The following is a 15699-nucleotide window of genomic DNA, read 5'->3' as shown; positions in this document are numbered from 1 at the left end:
CGCTCTCTGCAATAGAAATAAGCTTTTTAGATCGCACAGATGATAGAAGGGCACAAATGAAGGCGAAATTAGAAAAAGAGCTACATAAGAGGACTTCAGTAGATAATTATGATTTTGCTGCAATAAAGACACAAGGGAAAATAGCTTTAGATGCTTGGCATGTAGGGAAATTTTGTATATATCGAGGAGAATCCTATTATGACAATATTTTTGTAGGAGCAAGTGAGTGTAAACATACGTTTATCTTTAAGGCCAAATGGACATTCATGATGAACGGACTTGACCCTGTCATTCCAGGTGTATATTACATTTGTGGGTATAATGCCTATTATCGTCTTCCAAAGGGATGGTGGGGGAGATGTTATTTGGGTATAGTGTTCCCAAAGGTTTATCAGCTGGATGACCTATCGATGATTCAAAAGACATCTGGATCCCATCGTATCCAGAAAAGAGAGACCGCAGCTGCTGTGGTAGGAGATATATTTGGAGCCATGATTCCTTCATTGGGAGTTGTGCTGAATTCCATCAAGATAAGAAAGTTGTCTACTATAGTGGATAACATGTTGACAAAGTTTTCAGGTGCTATAATCCTGATAGATGCTGAACTTGCAGCGGAAAGAGCTATGACTCTTCAAAATAGGCTTGCTTTAGACATTCTTTTAGCAAAGGATGGCGGTGTTTGCAAAATGCTTGGTGCGCGCCACTGTTGTACATATATTCCCGACAACAGTGTGAAAATTAAAACTATGCTTGCTAATCTAACAAAAGAAAGTGCAGATTTGAAGGAATTGAAAGAACCAGGAGTGTGGGAGAAGGTTGGAAAAGAACTTGCTTCAGTGGGACATTGGATTGGGGGAATTTGGAATGGAATATTGTTGAAAATAATAGAGGGAATATTAATAGTTATAATTTGCATATTTGGAATTTGGGGAATAAAAAGGGGAATAATAATGATTATGGAAAGAATTAAAAGAAGAAAAGAAGAGAAAATAATGAAAAGGATGGCAGAAGAATACAAAGCGCAAACTAGGGGAATTAAAAGGAAAAGGGAACTGACAGAATTTTAATGGAATAAAATTTGTGGGCATGGTTTGGTGTGATGACTAGTAGTCATCAGAGGAGGGATTGATGAAGCAGAAAATGAAGGCTTTACATTTATTAATGCGTAAACGTAGTGTGAAATAATCATGTGTGACTTTAACCGAACTAATAAAGATTGTACGGGGACAAAATGTGCCCTCAGAGTAGTTTGCCAACATTTATAAGCGTGCTTTATATAACGTGGTGTATTAGAACTGCACTAATCCGACATAATCGTAAACGTGTGCTATGATTTGCTTGTTTGAAATGCTTTAGCTTAGCATGACTTTAGCGGAGGCTTCGGCCTAGTGGCCTGGTCTCACGGTTTAGATGCTCGTATTTTTCCACTGTGCTAATAAACGTGTATTTTTGCTTGAAGCTGTACTTTTCCACAGAAACCGTTCACATGCTTATCTTAAGGTTTCGTGCCAGCCTGGCATATTTTCTCTTTACTCCAAGGTCGATCTGCAGGTGCGGACAATGGAAGCTCTGAAAGTAAGCTAATTGGTATACTATGTTGCAACTTGCATACCCATCTCCAAGGATAATGTATGCTTAAGTAAAGGCTTGAGAACTGTCGTTTTTGATTGGACAATTTGAAGCTAACCTATGAACCCTCCAATGGAAGACCCTACTGGATTTGAACTGTTGTCTATAAAACCCAGGTGCACGAGAGGAAACTCTCTCTCTCCATTATTGGACATCCCGCCATCTTGTAGACTTCGTAGCTATTATGGCCCACTTTGCTGCGACGCCATTTTGAGAGATTCTTTCTCTAATCGAGAGAAAGAGACTTTAGATGATTCTTGCCCTAGAAACTTTAACTTTGATTTGTCCCTTTGCATGAAGTAGTAGTTTTACCTTGCCGCCGTGAGGCAATTGCCCCGTCCACCCCTGCCCCTTTGCCCCGTCCTATGCTGATCGAAACGGTACCCATGCCGACCGAAGAACGGTACCTGTGAGACGAAGACTTCCTTGATTGCTGATCGTAATTGGTAAATATGAAAGGAAACTGTAAAATTGCATTGTGTTTCTTTTAGGTAACCAACTGCTGATTTTGATAAGAGCCCTAGTTAGGAGTTTTTCTAAATTAATGTTGCTAAATTGTTTTTGCATGAAGTCCCACATGCCGATGCTAATTTGAGGTTAGACGAGGATTCCATATGTCGCACGATGCAATTTGAGATCTTGTTATGCTGACTAAATGTATACAATTAGTTCATTACAGATTATCGTATTAGTGATTTGCATTGCTATTATCGAATGCCTTGTGATTCAAATGCTACATAGATTGCACTTGTTTCGACGTTATGGACAGTTATTAATGTTCATTTATGTTTATCATTTGGTGTTGAGACACATCTATATTGTGCTAGCTTTGTTAATATAGGGAAATAAAATTCACTAACTTTGAATAAACTGGTGTGGTTATTCCTGACTGAAAGGTAAGGGTTCGCCGAAATGTATTCTGGATTAATTGTTAAGTGTTATGTCGATCAAGGTATTGCTTATGTTCGTTATTGATTATTGATTTAATGAAATTGATTGATTAAGAGTACAGAGAGTTCCCACTTAGTCAAAAGATTCATCGGCCTAAAGAGCGTCCGAACACAGGTAAAATTATCAGTACGGACCGCTCTATCAGGACCAAGACGCAACCTTGTCTTTCTCCTCTTCTCTCAGACCTTGAAAATAACTAGTGCATTCCACGTCTGGGCTGAACCACACTTTTGAGCTTACATTCTGATGGAGATAGCTCAGCAAATGTGTTATGTGGAGATCAGCATCACCCATTGAGCTCATGATCTTCCACAATTTAATGTGGTTAACACTGTAAAACGTGCTGCTAAGAAACATAAAAGCCAAAAAAAAAGAAACATTTCCTGGTTTTGGTGCATTTCCCCTCTAATAAGTTACAAATGTAAACATTGGTTTAGAGTACTTAGGCCCTTTCTAAATCCTAACTATAGATCCTAGATGACAGACCGTTCTTCATCCCAAGTTTCCAATCTTTCCAAGAGCACCCAAAGTTTTTACGGAACTCTCTATCAAGGAGATTGAACGATATGACTGGGGGTCAGATCTATTCCCATTTCAAAATAAGGGGACAATCACCGTCTTTGACCAAGTAGAAGAGAAGCTACCCCTACTAACTGTATTCAAAACATTTATTAGAACTTGAGGCCAAACAATTATGTTATCTCTAAACATGTCAAACGGAATACAGTTAGGCCCCACTTCTTTGCCTACTCAATTTTTGTTTAGCGCCTGTTGAAATTCATCAATGGAAAGATTAAAATTAAGAACAAGGGGTGCCAGAGTTCGTAGTCAATCACAGAGGGTCACAAATAGCCGACCAGCCTAGTTAATATTTATTAAGCAGGTAATTCTGCAGGTCAGACTGTAGAGTTTGTGCCCCAAACTTAGAACATGCAAAACCAGAAACTGCTTGCAAAAAGCCAGTGAGCAACACAACCACCTTTTGTGGCTTGTCCCTTAGTAGATCAGACCCTTAAGTTTGTTTTGCATGACTGATCTCAATTCCAACAAACAAACGTGTGAGTTTTGAAGACCTATTGAAACAGGATTTGTGATCTAAAATATCAGATTTTCATGTTTTCCTCTCAATCTGCACCCAAAAAAGGGGCTTGTCATTCCCACCAACCATTCACATGCACTACTGCCACACCTGGACAGACTATCTTTCATGACCATTTATTACCAGCTATTTTCACCACCATGTTAGGGATCACTTAAACTATGACAAGAATAGCCAAAATCGGTAAAGAATGGATACTGTTGAAAATGGCCCTTTTTTGCAGGGTCATCCCTAAACATTTTGCCTCCTTCCTCCTATTTTTCTGACCTGTTTTTGTTGGCTTTAGGACTCTGGGAACTTTACCACTGCTAACCAGTGCCAAAGTGCATATGCTCTCTGCGTAAATTGTATTGTTGATTGGTTTATCCATGATTGGCATATTTTATTTACTAGTAAGCTCCTAGTAAAGTGCATTAGATTGCCCTGGGCCTGTAAATCAAAATCTCATAGTGGGCCTGCAGCACTGGTTGTGCCACCTACATGAGCAGCAGTGTAAACATGGCTCAGACCTGTCACTGCAGTGTCTAAGTGCAGTTTTCAAATGCCAATTCGACTCGGCAAGTGGACCCACTTGCCAGGCCTAAACCTTCCCTTTTCATACATGTAAGGCACCCCTAAAGTAGGCCCTAGGTAGACACATGGGCAGGGTGCAATGTGTTTTAAAGGTGAGACATGTACTGATGTGTAACATGTCCTAATAGTGAAATACTACTAACTTCAGTTTTCTCTGTTGCAAGGCCTAGCTCTCTCATAGGTTAACATAGGGGCTGCCTTTAAATATTATTAAAGTGCAGATTCCCTTTGAGAGCAGATAGAAATTTGGAGTTTGCGGTCTCTGAACTCGCAATTTAAAAATACATCTTTTAGTAAAGTTGTTTTTTAGTTTGTTAGTTTGAAAATGCCATTTTTAGAAAGTATGCATTTTCTTGCTTAAACCATTCTGTGACTCTGCCTGTTTGTGGGTCCTGTCTGGGTCAGTTTGACAGTTGGGCTGTTTGTGAATCCCCTCTAGACAATGAGATAAAGGGAGCTGGGGTGTAGCCTGCACATCCCGATGATCCATCTGTGCTAGAGTGAAGGGAGAAGATGTCCCTTACACCTGAATGGCATGTGCCTGCCCTCTCATAATGCAGTCTCCAACCCCCTGGTGTGTGTCTGGGGCCTGGCATGGGCAAGAAAGGACCTTGTGAACAACAGAGACTTTCCTTTGAAGTTTGCCTACTTCAAAGGCAGAAAGGGGTATAAGTAGCGGACCCAAAACACCATACTTTAGATTACTTCAAGATCACTTCTAGAACCAAGAGGAACCTCTGCCAAGGAGAAGAGCTGAGGAGCTGAGAAAGAGTGCTGCCCCTGCCTGTGACTGTGCTTTGTTGGGCTATCCTGCAGTTGTTTCTTCTGCCTGTGAAAGGGGACAAAGACTGGTCTTTGTGGGATATTCCAGCTTGTGAAGAGTCTCCAAAGGCTTGAACTGAGCTTGCCTGCTGTTTTGAAGTCTCTGGACCATCAAAGACTTCCTCAGCTAACATCTGGACTCTCTGCTGAGACTCCTGCCCTGCTAAGTGGTGTCCTATCCAGTCCATGGGCACTAAAGAGGTGAAGTTGGCAGACAAGAGCTCCCTGGGCATCAAAGTCAACCCGACTGTGCGGATCTGAGGTGCCCTGTCCGGAAATCGATGTGTCAGTCTCTTGCGATGGAAAAAAACGACGCATCGCCAACCCGACCAGAGAAGAAACGGCTCACGTCTGCTTTGTGATGAAGAAATCAATGCATAGTTGACTTTTCCAATGCACGCTCGCCTGTGCAGCTTTATTTTTGATGCAAACCAGGTACTTTGTGCAAAGTCATCGTTTCCATCTTTTGAAAATTCTTATTTTAACTTGAGTATGTTGGATTTTTGTCATTTTGGTTTTGTTTGATTTATATAAATAGTACCTAAACTGGTGTGGTGTCCATTTTGTAGTGTTTTCACTCTATTACTGCGTATGTTTGTACAAATACTTTATAGCCTGGCTGGTTGTGCCAGGCTACCAAGGGGATGAGTGGGGGTTAACCGGGTGTGATTCTCCTTTGCCCTGACTAGAGTGAGGGTCCTTGCTTTGACATGGGGTAACCTGACTGCCAGCCAAAGACAACATTTCTAACAGACACTATTGCAACAGAGCCAACATTACACATCAGATAAAATCAATGATAAAATGCCTAGGAAGAAAACCCTTATGTCAGAATGTTGTCAAGAATGATCATCTCTCAGAGATGGGATGCAATTATGAAAGACAGTCGGCATGTTGTAGGTAACGCCCACAATATAGCAATAATGTGCCACTATTTTCTGAGGCTTAGAGAGAATATCACCAAAAAGACTGAATAAGTCAAGTCGGACTGTCACCAAAAAAGGCCACAATATGTCCTGGATGAACCACAAGCCTGTCAGGAATAGGAAGAATGTCACTATGAATTCCAAAAGCATACTATGCATGGGCTTTTATTCTGCCAGGAATAGCAAAAATTTCATCAAGAATGCCCGCAGTATGTATTGGATGGATCACTATTATGACAGGAATAGCAAGAATGCCATAAGCAAAAACAAAGCTCACAATTTATCAAGGAGACACCTCTTATTTTATGGACAATTGGTTCGGAAAATGTAAACCGTATATAATCATGAATTGGCCATTGTTCTGCTATGGATAGCCAATATGTTGCCAACAATCACCACAATATATCATAGATTAGCCTCCATTTGCCAAGGATAGACTAAATGTCATCATAACAGTCCAGAGCATGTCATAAGTGTATCCCTACTGTGACAGATAGTTGGAATGTCATCACAAAGACCATAACCCTACAGACTGCTGAGATCTAAAAAATGCTCGCATCCATTACTTAGGCAAACATGCATGTGCACTTTTTTTTTTTTTTTTTTTACACACACACTCTGATTACTCCCAACTAAAACTGTACATACGTACCCATTAACTACATAAATGGCTTATGGTCTGCATGGATAATGCAGGTTGAATCAAACAGCTAACGGAGGAACCTCTGAAATGTCTCTATCATTGCTTACACCTACTTTTCCAATCACCCGCTAGTTATGCTCTGGATGTAGAAGAGGACAACTTAAAGTCTTCTGACCAGATATTCCATTGTTTCAACATGGCAGACTCGTCTGAAGCAATAGTGTGCACTAGATAAAGCCAACCATTTGCGCTAGAGTCTTCTTGAATCTGAAGGCTTTCTACAGTCTAAATACCCAGATAAGGCTAATTCTTGGAAATTAGGCAGCCAGTCAATAATTATATGTAAGTTTGGTTGAGGTAATACCTTATAAGTCTTTCAAAGGCCCCCAACTTGGAATCTGACAGTCTAAATAAGGACATAGCTTGTGCACAAGGTACACCACTAAGTTCTGCCCTATCTGGCACTTGCTTATCTAAGTTTGTGAGCTTTGCTCTTTAGCAACCGTGAAATGTGTCAGTGGGTACTCAGTTAGTAGTGTCTAAAATAGGTGACATACTTCTTCTAACCTACCTAGGATGCCATTCACCAACCACTGAAAAGTGTTACTGGAATTCTTCAGCCCAGTTTGCTTGACAGAACTGGTAAAGAAACCAATGGGTTCCAAATAACATTTTGCCCTCTGCACCAGTGGTGAGAGAAACCTTTCAATAGGACTGATCAGGTTAAAGGTGCTCCAAATTCTTATGGTGCCAAGCTTGTCCACAATCTCATTTCACTGAGGGAATTGGATGGGCATTTATGTTGATGGTTCACACAAAGCTATGAATGTGTTAACACTGGGCTTTTTCACGGACACCTTGAATTTGAGCTTTTTTTTCATGGATAAGTATTTCCGTTTTAATGCAGCCTTCTCCCTCATCTGACATCTAAGTGTGGCTTATTACAAGAGGCTCATCTCTAGTGTCAAGTAGGTGTGTGCTCACCGTCGTTAGACCTGCGATCACTGACAAGAGGCTTAAGAACTGCCTCAGAACTGCTCTTAACTTCATTTTGTACAGGTGAAATCTGGTGTGATAAGCAAATCACACATATGAATACTGGAAAAAAGTTGCTTATCTTCTCATCTTCCTATAGCTCAGTTTCAAAGGTAATCTGCTAATCATGCATCTTCCTCGGTGAGAAACGATCAAAGCTACACAACAATACATTACAAACCACCATGAGTACATATGTTTTTATCAGTGAGTGAGAAACTGAAGAGGATAATCACTGTCCCCGTGATATGCAAATGCACTATGAGTAATTAGAAAATGTTATCTCTAAGGAACTTTTCCTATTCTTTTTACATATTCCTTTTTCCACACTCAAGTAGATACTTAATAGCCTTTGTGAATTGTTTAGTTATATTGTCTCAACACTTTTATAAATCCATTAATACCTGGTCATTTGTAATTGGAATGGATACAAAGTAATTTGGTCGCTTCATTTTTGTTTCAGTCACTTTGGCACTGTTTGGCTGTTTCTCTAGTGCTTTGTGGTTCTCCTGCTGCTCCTCTTGTTCCTTAAGGTTTGCTTGTGTCTTCTCTTGCCCTTGGAGGTTCTGCTCCTTCTCCTCTGGCCATTTGTGGTTTTCCAGCTGCTCTCCTGGCTCTCTATTGTCCTCCTGCTGCTTTCTCACCTCTGCCAGTCCTTGAGCTTGGCCAAGATGGTCAACAATTATTGGTGTTTTATCTGTAGACAATTGCTCCAGAGACAATATGACATTGTGCTCTGCCTCATATTTGGCCTGCTCTTGATTCGCACCTTCTGAATTTGGTCTAACTTCATGCTCCTGTGACATTTGATTTAGAGTCACTATACATTCTGCTTTCTCCATGAATTCATGCATTTCCAGGTTTTTAGGATGTGTGTTTTCTAGCCCTTCTGAATTCTGGCACTGATTTTGTTCTTCCCTTCTTGGCCCCTGTTCTTCCAACCCCAGTCGCTTCTCTGTTTGTGACAATCTAGATTTTCTCTTCCTCCTCCACAGCCATCTTCCTTTCTTCCTTGTCTTTTTATCTTTTTTATAGGTAACTAAATGGGAAAACAGAGTTTTTAATCAATACGCATATGCTTTGTATAAGTAGACACAAAACTGTTTCCCAGTACATTAAATGTACAATCCATATTGCTACTATGTTAAACAGTGTATGAAAAGACCATGAAAAGATGCAACATTTCACATCCTTTGGCTCTATTCATATGCAAAAAACAAGAGACGTAATATTTAAAGAGTTATAAGTCAAATGAAAGGATTACTATAGTGATACTAAACACATTCTGACCTCTTGCACTCCACTGTGTATTATGTTTAGTAGTACTACAATAATAATATATAAATACTACAAAATGATATTGGAAACCTGCGTAAGGCAAACTTTACCTCTGCTATATTTTCTATGTGGAGTTTTCCATCCTGGTTGTGGAGGTCTCCGCACACGTAGGTATACGTTTTAATAGTAAATGTGGGAGGAACCTGGGAGAATGGCTGGAAAACAGGAAATACCTACTTCTACATAGGAGGAGGTAAAGGAGGATCTTGGGGAGAGACAAATAAATAAATCACCCACAAAAGAGTAAGGCTACTGCTATGCTCTTCTAAAGTGACTACAGGGTAAAAGGACTAGCAATATGTCCATAAACAAAGAGGTCCACTCACAAAGTACTGCAATATACTCCCATAGAAAATAATGCAGACCGGGACTAAATATAAAACTCCTATGCAATGACATGAATATATTTCAAATAAAATTATATATATACATCTCTATCAAAACAAATCCCTTTCAGGGTTAGAGTGACGCATAAATTATGCAAAAAAGATTAGAGAACTCTGGGTAGTTCCCAAGTTTAGTGGAGAACAGCTCTAGTAAGGAGCACCCTGCAACACCAGCGACACTCTAGATTTGCCCATCTCAAATGTCTGTTTATCTACCAAAGTTTTTAAGCATTGGATCAGCACAGTGCTATCCACGCCAAGCTAGATAGTGACATTCCACACACACAAGTTTTTTTATTAGTAAATTAAAACAATAAAACTTTTCCTTCCACAAAATTTAACAGAGCAATTTTAGTGCAATAAGGCAATTACAGATCCTAAGCTGAAAATAAAATGGTATATCAAATTTCCTTCCACATGAAAATTTAAAAAAAAGAACTTATTAGTGCAAAAAGGCATTAATAATAATAGGGCAACAGAACAATCTTAGTGTAGGTAAGGCAAATACAGCACAATGAAAGTCCTGTGTTTAAAATGAAATGATATATGAAATTTCCTTTCACACAGAAATGTAAAAGAGAACAGTAATAGACCAATGAGGCATTAGTAAAAATAGGACAAAGTGGCAAGAGACCTTCTATCGATTTTATTTACCCCTACTTAAGTCTGATTGTTAGTACCAGACTTTATTACAACACCAGCTAAGCAACTCAAAAGAACTACCTAGAAGCCTTCCCTTCTTTAAGATGTTCAAAGTGGGTTATAGGGATTTTATCATTTCTGCCCTCCCTATGACTTGGTTATTTTGAGAGGCTGTAATTTTGAGCGAGAAACTTTCCAAAAATTTAACCAGTCTAATGTTCAATATTGTATTTTGAGGGTTAAAAGCTTCAATTAATGCTTGTCTGCAGGATCTAATTCCTAAACCATTTAATTCTTTTTTTCAATAAGAATCTTCTTTCAACCGCCAAAGCTGGACAAATGCAGACCACATGCACCAAGTTTTCATCTGCTAGATGACAAAGACGGCACTCCTAGGAGCCTACTTGCCGCTCCTTCTTCCATTTTGGCATGAGGTTTAACGTTGGGACTTCACCCAGCCTAAGTCAGAGAAAGGATTGCTTGATTTTCCGTGAGTAGGAGCCACCCATAAGTAGTGATTCTTTAAACGTTTTGTAGGAGTTAAGGATCAACCAACTATGCTCCCTTTTGGTCAATGAGACCCTATCTCCTAGCCAGCTCTGTAATTTACTTGCTTTATTCACGGCTTTATTGAAAACAGGGATGGGTAGAGACCGGTCCCATAACTCATCTAAGTTCAAAAGACTTACTTTTTTCTAGAAACCTTATGGAGTTGCAGTTCCCTCTTTCTAGGATAATTTCCTGCCAGACTAAATTGGCTAAAGACCCTTTTAAAGCGCGGCTCAATTTGTAGCAGCATGTAATATATGCCGCAGGTCGGGCTAACAACTGTTTGACCTGCATGAATTCCAGTCTGACCTGGGCTCGCGAAGCACGCCCGGGGAGCCGAAAAACACGCCTAAAGGTCTTTATCAGAAGCTTATCCAGAAGACCTATTTCCATCCCCCTCTTAATTTCAGTCCTATATGTGAGAGTTGGAAGTAGTTTTGCTCTCATTACAGCTGTTAATGGGTTCAGAGCAGGACCACAGATTGAGTTTGCTAGCTTACAAAAGGCATAAGTAAGGGCCTGCTTCTTGCTTTTTATTGCTTCTTTTTTGTGGAGTGTAATTACCTCTAGCGTCCACCACAAATCCTAGGTATCTATATGATGTTACTTCCTCTAGGGTTTTCCCATTCATATGCCATTTACATTGGCTGGGCGGCCTGAGGTTTAAGGTAGTCATTTTAGATTTTTTATGATTGATTTCTAAATCATTAGATCCTGAGTATTCTTATAATGCCTTTAACAATTTCTGCATGCCTATTCTGGTATTACTAATTAGTAGTAGGTCATCTGCATATAGCAGATTGGATACTTGTTGACCGCCCAGTGAGGGACAGTGGGATGAATGACCATTTAACTTGGTGGGGAGATCTGCTATGTACATGTTGAAGAGTGTTGGGGCCAATACACAGCCTTGCTTCACCCCAACTGTTGTTTGACTGCCCTGGATAGGTGAGAGCCTTCCCCCAATTTAACCTTCAACCAAGTATCAGAGTATATCATTTTGATGGCAGTAGTAATTTGGCCCACAATTTGCCACGGGAGACACAGTCAAAAGCAGCATTAAAGTCAACAAAACATAAATAGGTTGGAGTCCCCTTTGTTTTTACTCTGTTTATGATCAGACCTAGCCCCACAAGATTTGTTAATGTTCCTTGGTGAAGCCGGTTTGGTTTAAAGGTAGAATATTATCTGTAATCCAGGCTTCTGGATGTTTTAGCACACAGCAGTAAAAGTACTCGAGGTCAACACCTAAAAGAACGATTAGTCTGTAGTTGCTTGGGGAAACCATGTTCCCACCCTTATATATGGGGTGGATTATAGAGCCTTTCCAGGATGGCGGGACAGTGCCCGTTGTGAGCACATAATTAAACATTGCAGCCAGGAAATTGCCCCATCTTTCCATTTCCTGTTTGAATAATGCTTGCGGTAAGCCATTAGGGCCGGGGGCGCAGTCCGTTCGTGACTTTCCATTGATTTTTAATAGTTCTTGTGCCGTAAATTTCAAAGCTTCAGGGACGTTGGGTTCCTAGCCAATCATATGCCCCCGAGTTTGAGGGCCTTCTCCGGTGGTCAGTTCTTTTAGACAGGACTTTAAATGGGATACCCATACTTCCTCTGTTATGTTTGCATTATTGCCTGCTTTTGCACCATTGTCTATTGTATTGATAATTTTCCAAAATCTTTTGAAGTCAGATGTTTTGGTCGCAAAATGTAGTTTGGCCCACAGGGCCTCCTGTTGGTGTTTTTTTAAAGGTCCATAGAGCCCTTTTATACAATTTCTTTTGCTCTCTCAGAGCGGTCAGTATTGATCCATTATCTGGGCATTTACGCAGTGACCTTAACAATTTACCTACAGCTGCTTTCCTTTTGCGCACTGGCAGCGGTAAAAGTGAACTTTGGCGGTAATTCAAATGTGCTCCCTTTCTTGTGTTACTTAAGGAATCTTTTTTTATGAGGTTGAGGGCAAAATTCTCCCAAACTGTTGTCAACTTTGTCCCACTTGTGGTCATTGATTCTAGCTTTCGTAGGGCCTCTTCTGCCTGACTTTCAATGGTGTCAGAGGACCATTTGAGTCGCTTTAGATTTTCAGTGCCTGATGCCCCGTTTAGGGCTACCACTTTCTCCGGCTTTTGTGGTGATGCACAGATCCCAAATACCTGTGGCTTATGATCACTTTCTGTGCGGCCCATGATGGTAAAGGCGTTTACTAACTTATATAAAGCAGGGGACACCAAGGTGTAGTCTAGATAGGAGACCGATTTTCCAGAGAATCTTGTCCATGCCAGTGGGATATCGGGGCACTTCTATCCGTTTAGCACGAAGAGGCCTACTGATTCACAAGTGCGTATAAAACTCTCCCCTATTTTGTCTTTCCTGTGTGTTGTTTTGGGAGGGTTTGGCTGGGCATTCTGGCCACTGTTTGCTTATTCCACAACCCCAGTGAGGACCACATTCAGAGATTGAAATCGCCCGACATTAGCCAGAATGCCGATTTTAGTATGCTTTTTATCCTTAACAGTTGAGTTAACAATTTGTTTGCTTAAATTTTTTTATTTTTTGGATTGATCTATGTGTTGACCAGGATCAGTGGTTCCTGTGTGTTTTTCCACTAATAGTCCAGCCGGAGTAATTGAATGGGTTGGTCTTCCTCCTTATGCTCAGAGATTTTTACCAAAAGGCTCGTACTAATGTAGATGGCTAGGCCTCCCTTCGGCCTACCGGGCCTATTTGTTTTTGTTGCTGGGCTAAGATATTCCATGAATCCGATTATCGATATTGATTCCATTGCCCAGGATTCCTGTAGGAGTAAAATGTTGAAGGAACTGAAAAAATTTATTACTGCAGGATCCTCCAGTTTTGCCCGTAGGCCACAGACGTTCCAGGAGCAAATGGATAATATGCCGTGTGCGGGTTGATCATTACCTATTCAATTGTTGCCCATTGGTCTTGGGGGTAAGGCCGTCGCTGCCCATTCCCTTTCCGGATACATTTGTTGACCCAAAAACCACTCTTTCCCTCCCTTCTTCTCTCCATACTTGGACTGTCACCGGGTGCTTAGATGGACTTTTCTCATTGGACCTTTCTTCAATGGGTCTGCTGGCCTGATGTACTCCTTTCAAAACCGACCATGTACCTTTAGGATTTCCCAGTTATTGCGAGGCTAGTAACGGAGTTGCATAGCACTCTCCTTTGTAGATGGTCACCTCAATGCCTCAGGCTTTCAATAGGTCCTTTCTTTTCATGATCTGCTTTGGGATATCCGGTGCTGAGAAGATGGTGAGTGTTGGATCCGTGTGTTGGTTGCTTCTTGCTTGGATAAATATTGTTGCAGCGAGGTCCTCCGAGGCTACAAACTGAAGATGCGGTAAGGCTTTTATGGTTCTTAAGATAGAAGAGCGATTAAGAATATCTGTGGGGGACCTGGAGGTGAATTCTGGAATCCAGAGTAACTTGAGGGTGGACTCCTGGGTATTCATGTCTGTTATAAGTGACTGATTTTGCTCTATGTGCCGGTTTTGCTCTTTATAACCATCTTCCCATTGACCAGTGGCAGGCTTGTGTCCCTTGCTGCCCACAATGACCAGTGTTAGTTGGGGGGGGCAGCGCAGGCGTGATGGGTTTTGGTTTTGTACTCTGCTGGCCCCTTGTGGGGCTTGTTCTTAAGTCTGTTGTGCAAATTGTTGCGGGTGGCCTCATGGGAGACTTTGTTGACTGGGTATTGTCTGCTGAGGCGGGGAGTGTTATCACATCTACTATTATGTTAGAGCTTGTACTTATGTGGGTAGTAATGTCTCTATTATATCCTCCATTTGACGTTGCATGGTCTTTAGATAGATCCTTTAGGCTAGTATCAGTGCTTTTTATGGCAGTTAGTTGATGAAGTTGTGCGGACTTCCTTCCCTTCCTTCCTTGCCTGCTTTTGTTCTCTTTTTGAAAGGGTCCGGGTTGTGAGAAACTCAGGGTTCCCGGGCTTATTGATAGACTGTAGCAGAAGATGATTCTCCATGGGTTTGCTACTAGCACTTGCTAGTTGGCGTCAGTCAGTCAATATTCTCTTCTCACTTATAGTCCATGAAACGGGCGCAAGGGAGGAAAGGGGCTGCTGCTCCTCTTGTTTCTGCTCCCTTGGTGTGGATTTCAGCATGGTGGCGAGTGGTTTAGTACATGTATGTTCATCCTTCCGGGTGGAGAAGATTTCTTGAAGTATTCCCTCTAGGATTTGCGGCAGTTGAGATATCTTTTCCACTACCTCCTTACAGGAGCAGATTGTAAAGTCATTAGAGTGATTGACTTGCGCCCTTGTTATAAGGGTGTTTAATTTTTCCAACTTACCATCAATCCCAGAGACAAATACTGCCAGGGTTTTTAGCAAGTCAACTTGAATGTCCATTTTATTTGAATGAAATAGCAGTGCCATGACCGTTGCTTGCATTGAATTTAGGATTGCAGCCCACATTACTTCTGACCTGACTGCCGCTGAAGCTTGTATCTTTAAGTCGGGCTCTTGGTTACCACTTGATAGTACTTTAGTTATAGTTGCTTTATAGGGGACTTTCTGGGACTTTCTGGGCGGCTGCCACTGTTTGTGCCTTTGATGATCTGTTTGTGAAAACCTGTTCTATACCCCAGAGGTCCTTTTTCACAGTTGTATGTTGGAAATGACTGGAGTTTCTGACTTTGACAGAATGGGCCACCTTCCTGAGATAATTGTTCTAAATGTTCTGTGATTGCTACCAGTTCTGAGTCCAGGATGGGTACCTTAGCTGGACTAGATGTCCATTGGTACTTAGTGGCACCTAAGAGTTTATTAAATAGAATTAGGTCTTGCCTAGTATTGTAGAGGGCTCCTGGTGTAGGAGTAGCTGGTACCGCATCTTCCTGGACTGTACTTGATGCATCTACTTTCGTAGGCTGATTTTTCCTGATCACTACTGTGGGCTATAGGGGGAGGAGAGGAGGTGGATTCATTCTGAGTTTCTTTTCATTGCATCCTTGCTGTTGCAAGTCTTGGCTGGATGAGGTTATTTCCCCAAAACGTGTTTGGGTTGGAGCCGGGGAGTCTATCCTTTTTCAGGCGGTGTAGGTTCCAGCAGTAGTGAAATAATC

At 41.2% G+C, this 15699-nt stretch overlaps 1 protein-coding gene across 1 annotated transcript in view; it reads right to left on the bottom strand.

Moving 5' to 3' along the window:
• LOC138276099 (uncharacterized) overlaps positions 1 to 15699 on the bottom strand; it is a 233974-nt gene that overhangs the window by 142393 nt on the left and 75882 nt on the right. Inside the window, exon 5 of the mRNA XM_069219156.1 lies at positions 8083 to 8717. Coding sequence (XP_069075257.1) covers positions 8083 to 8717 — 635 coding nt within the window. The remainder of the gene's footprint in view (positions 1 to 8082; positions 8718 to 15699) is intronic.

Source organism: Pleurodeles waltl, chromosome 2_2, assembly GCF_031143425.1.
Source record: "Pleurodeles waltl isolate 20211129_DDA chromosome 2_2, aPleWal1.hap1.20221129, whole genome shotgun sequence".
In the NCBI taxonomy this organism is placed as follows: domain Eukaryota; kingdom Metazoa; phylum Chordata; class Amphibia; order Caudata; family Salamandridae; genus Pleurodeles; species Pleurodeles waltl.
The sequence above is the reverse complement of the archived record's forward strand: the minus strand, read 5'-3'. Positions and strand labels throughout refer to the sequence as shown.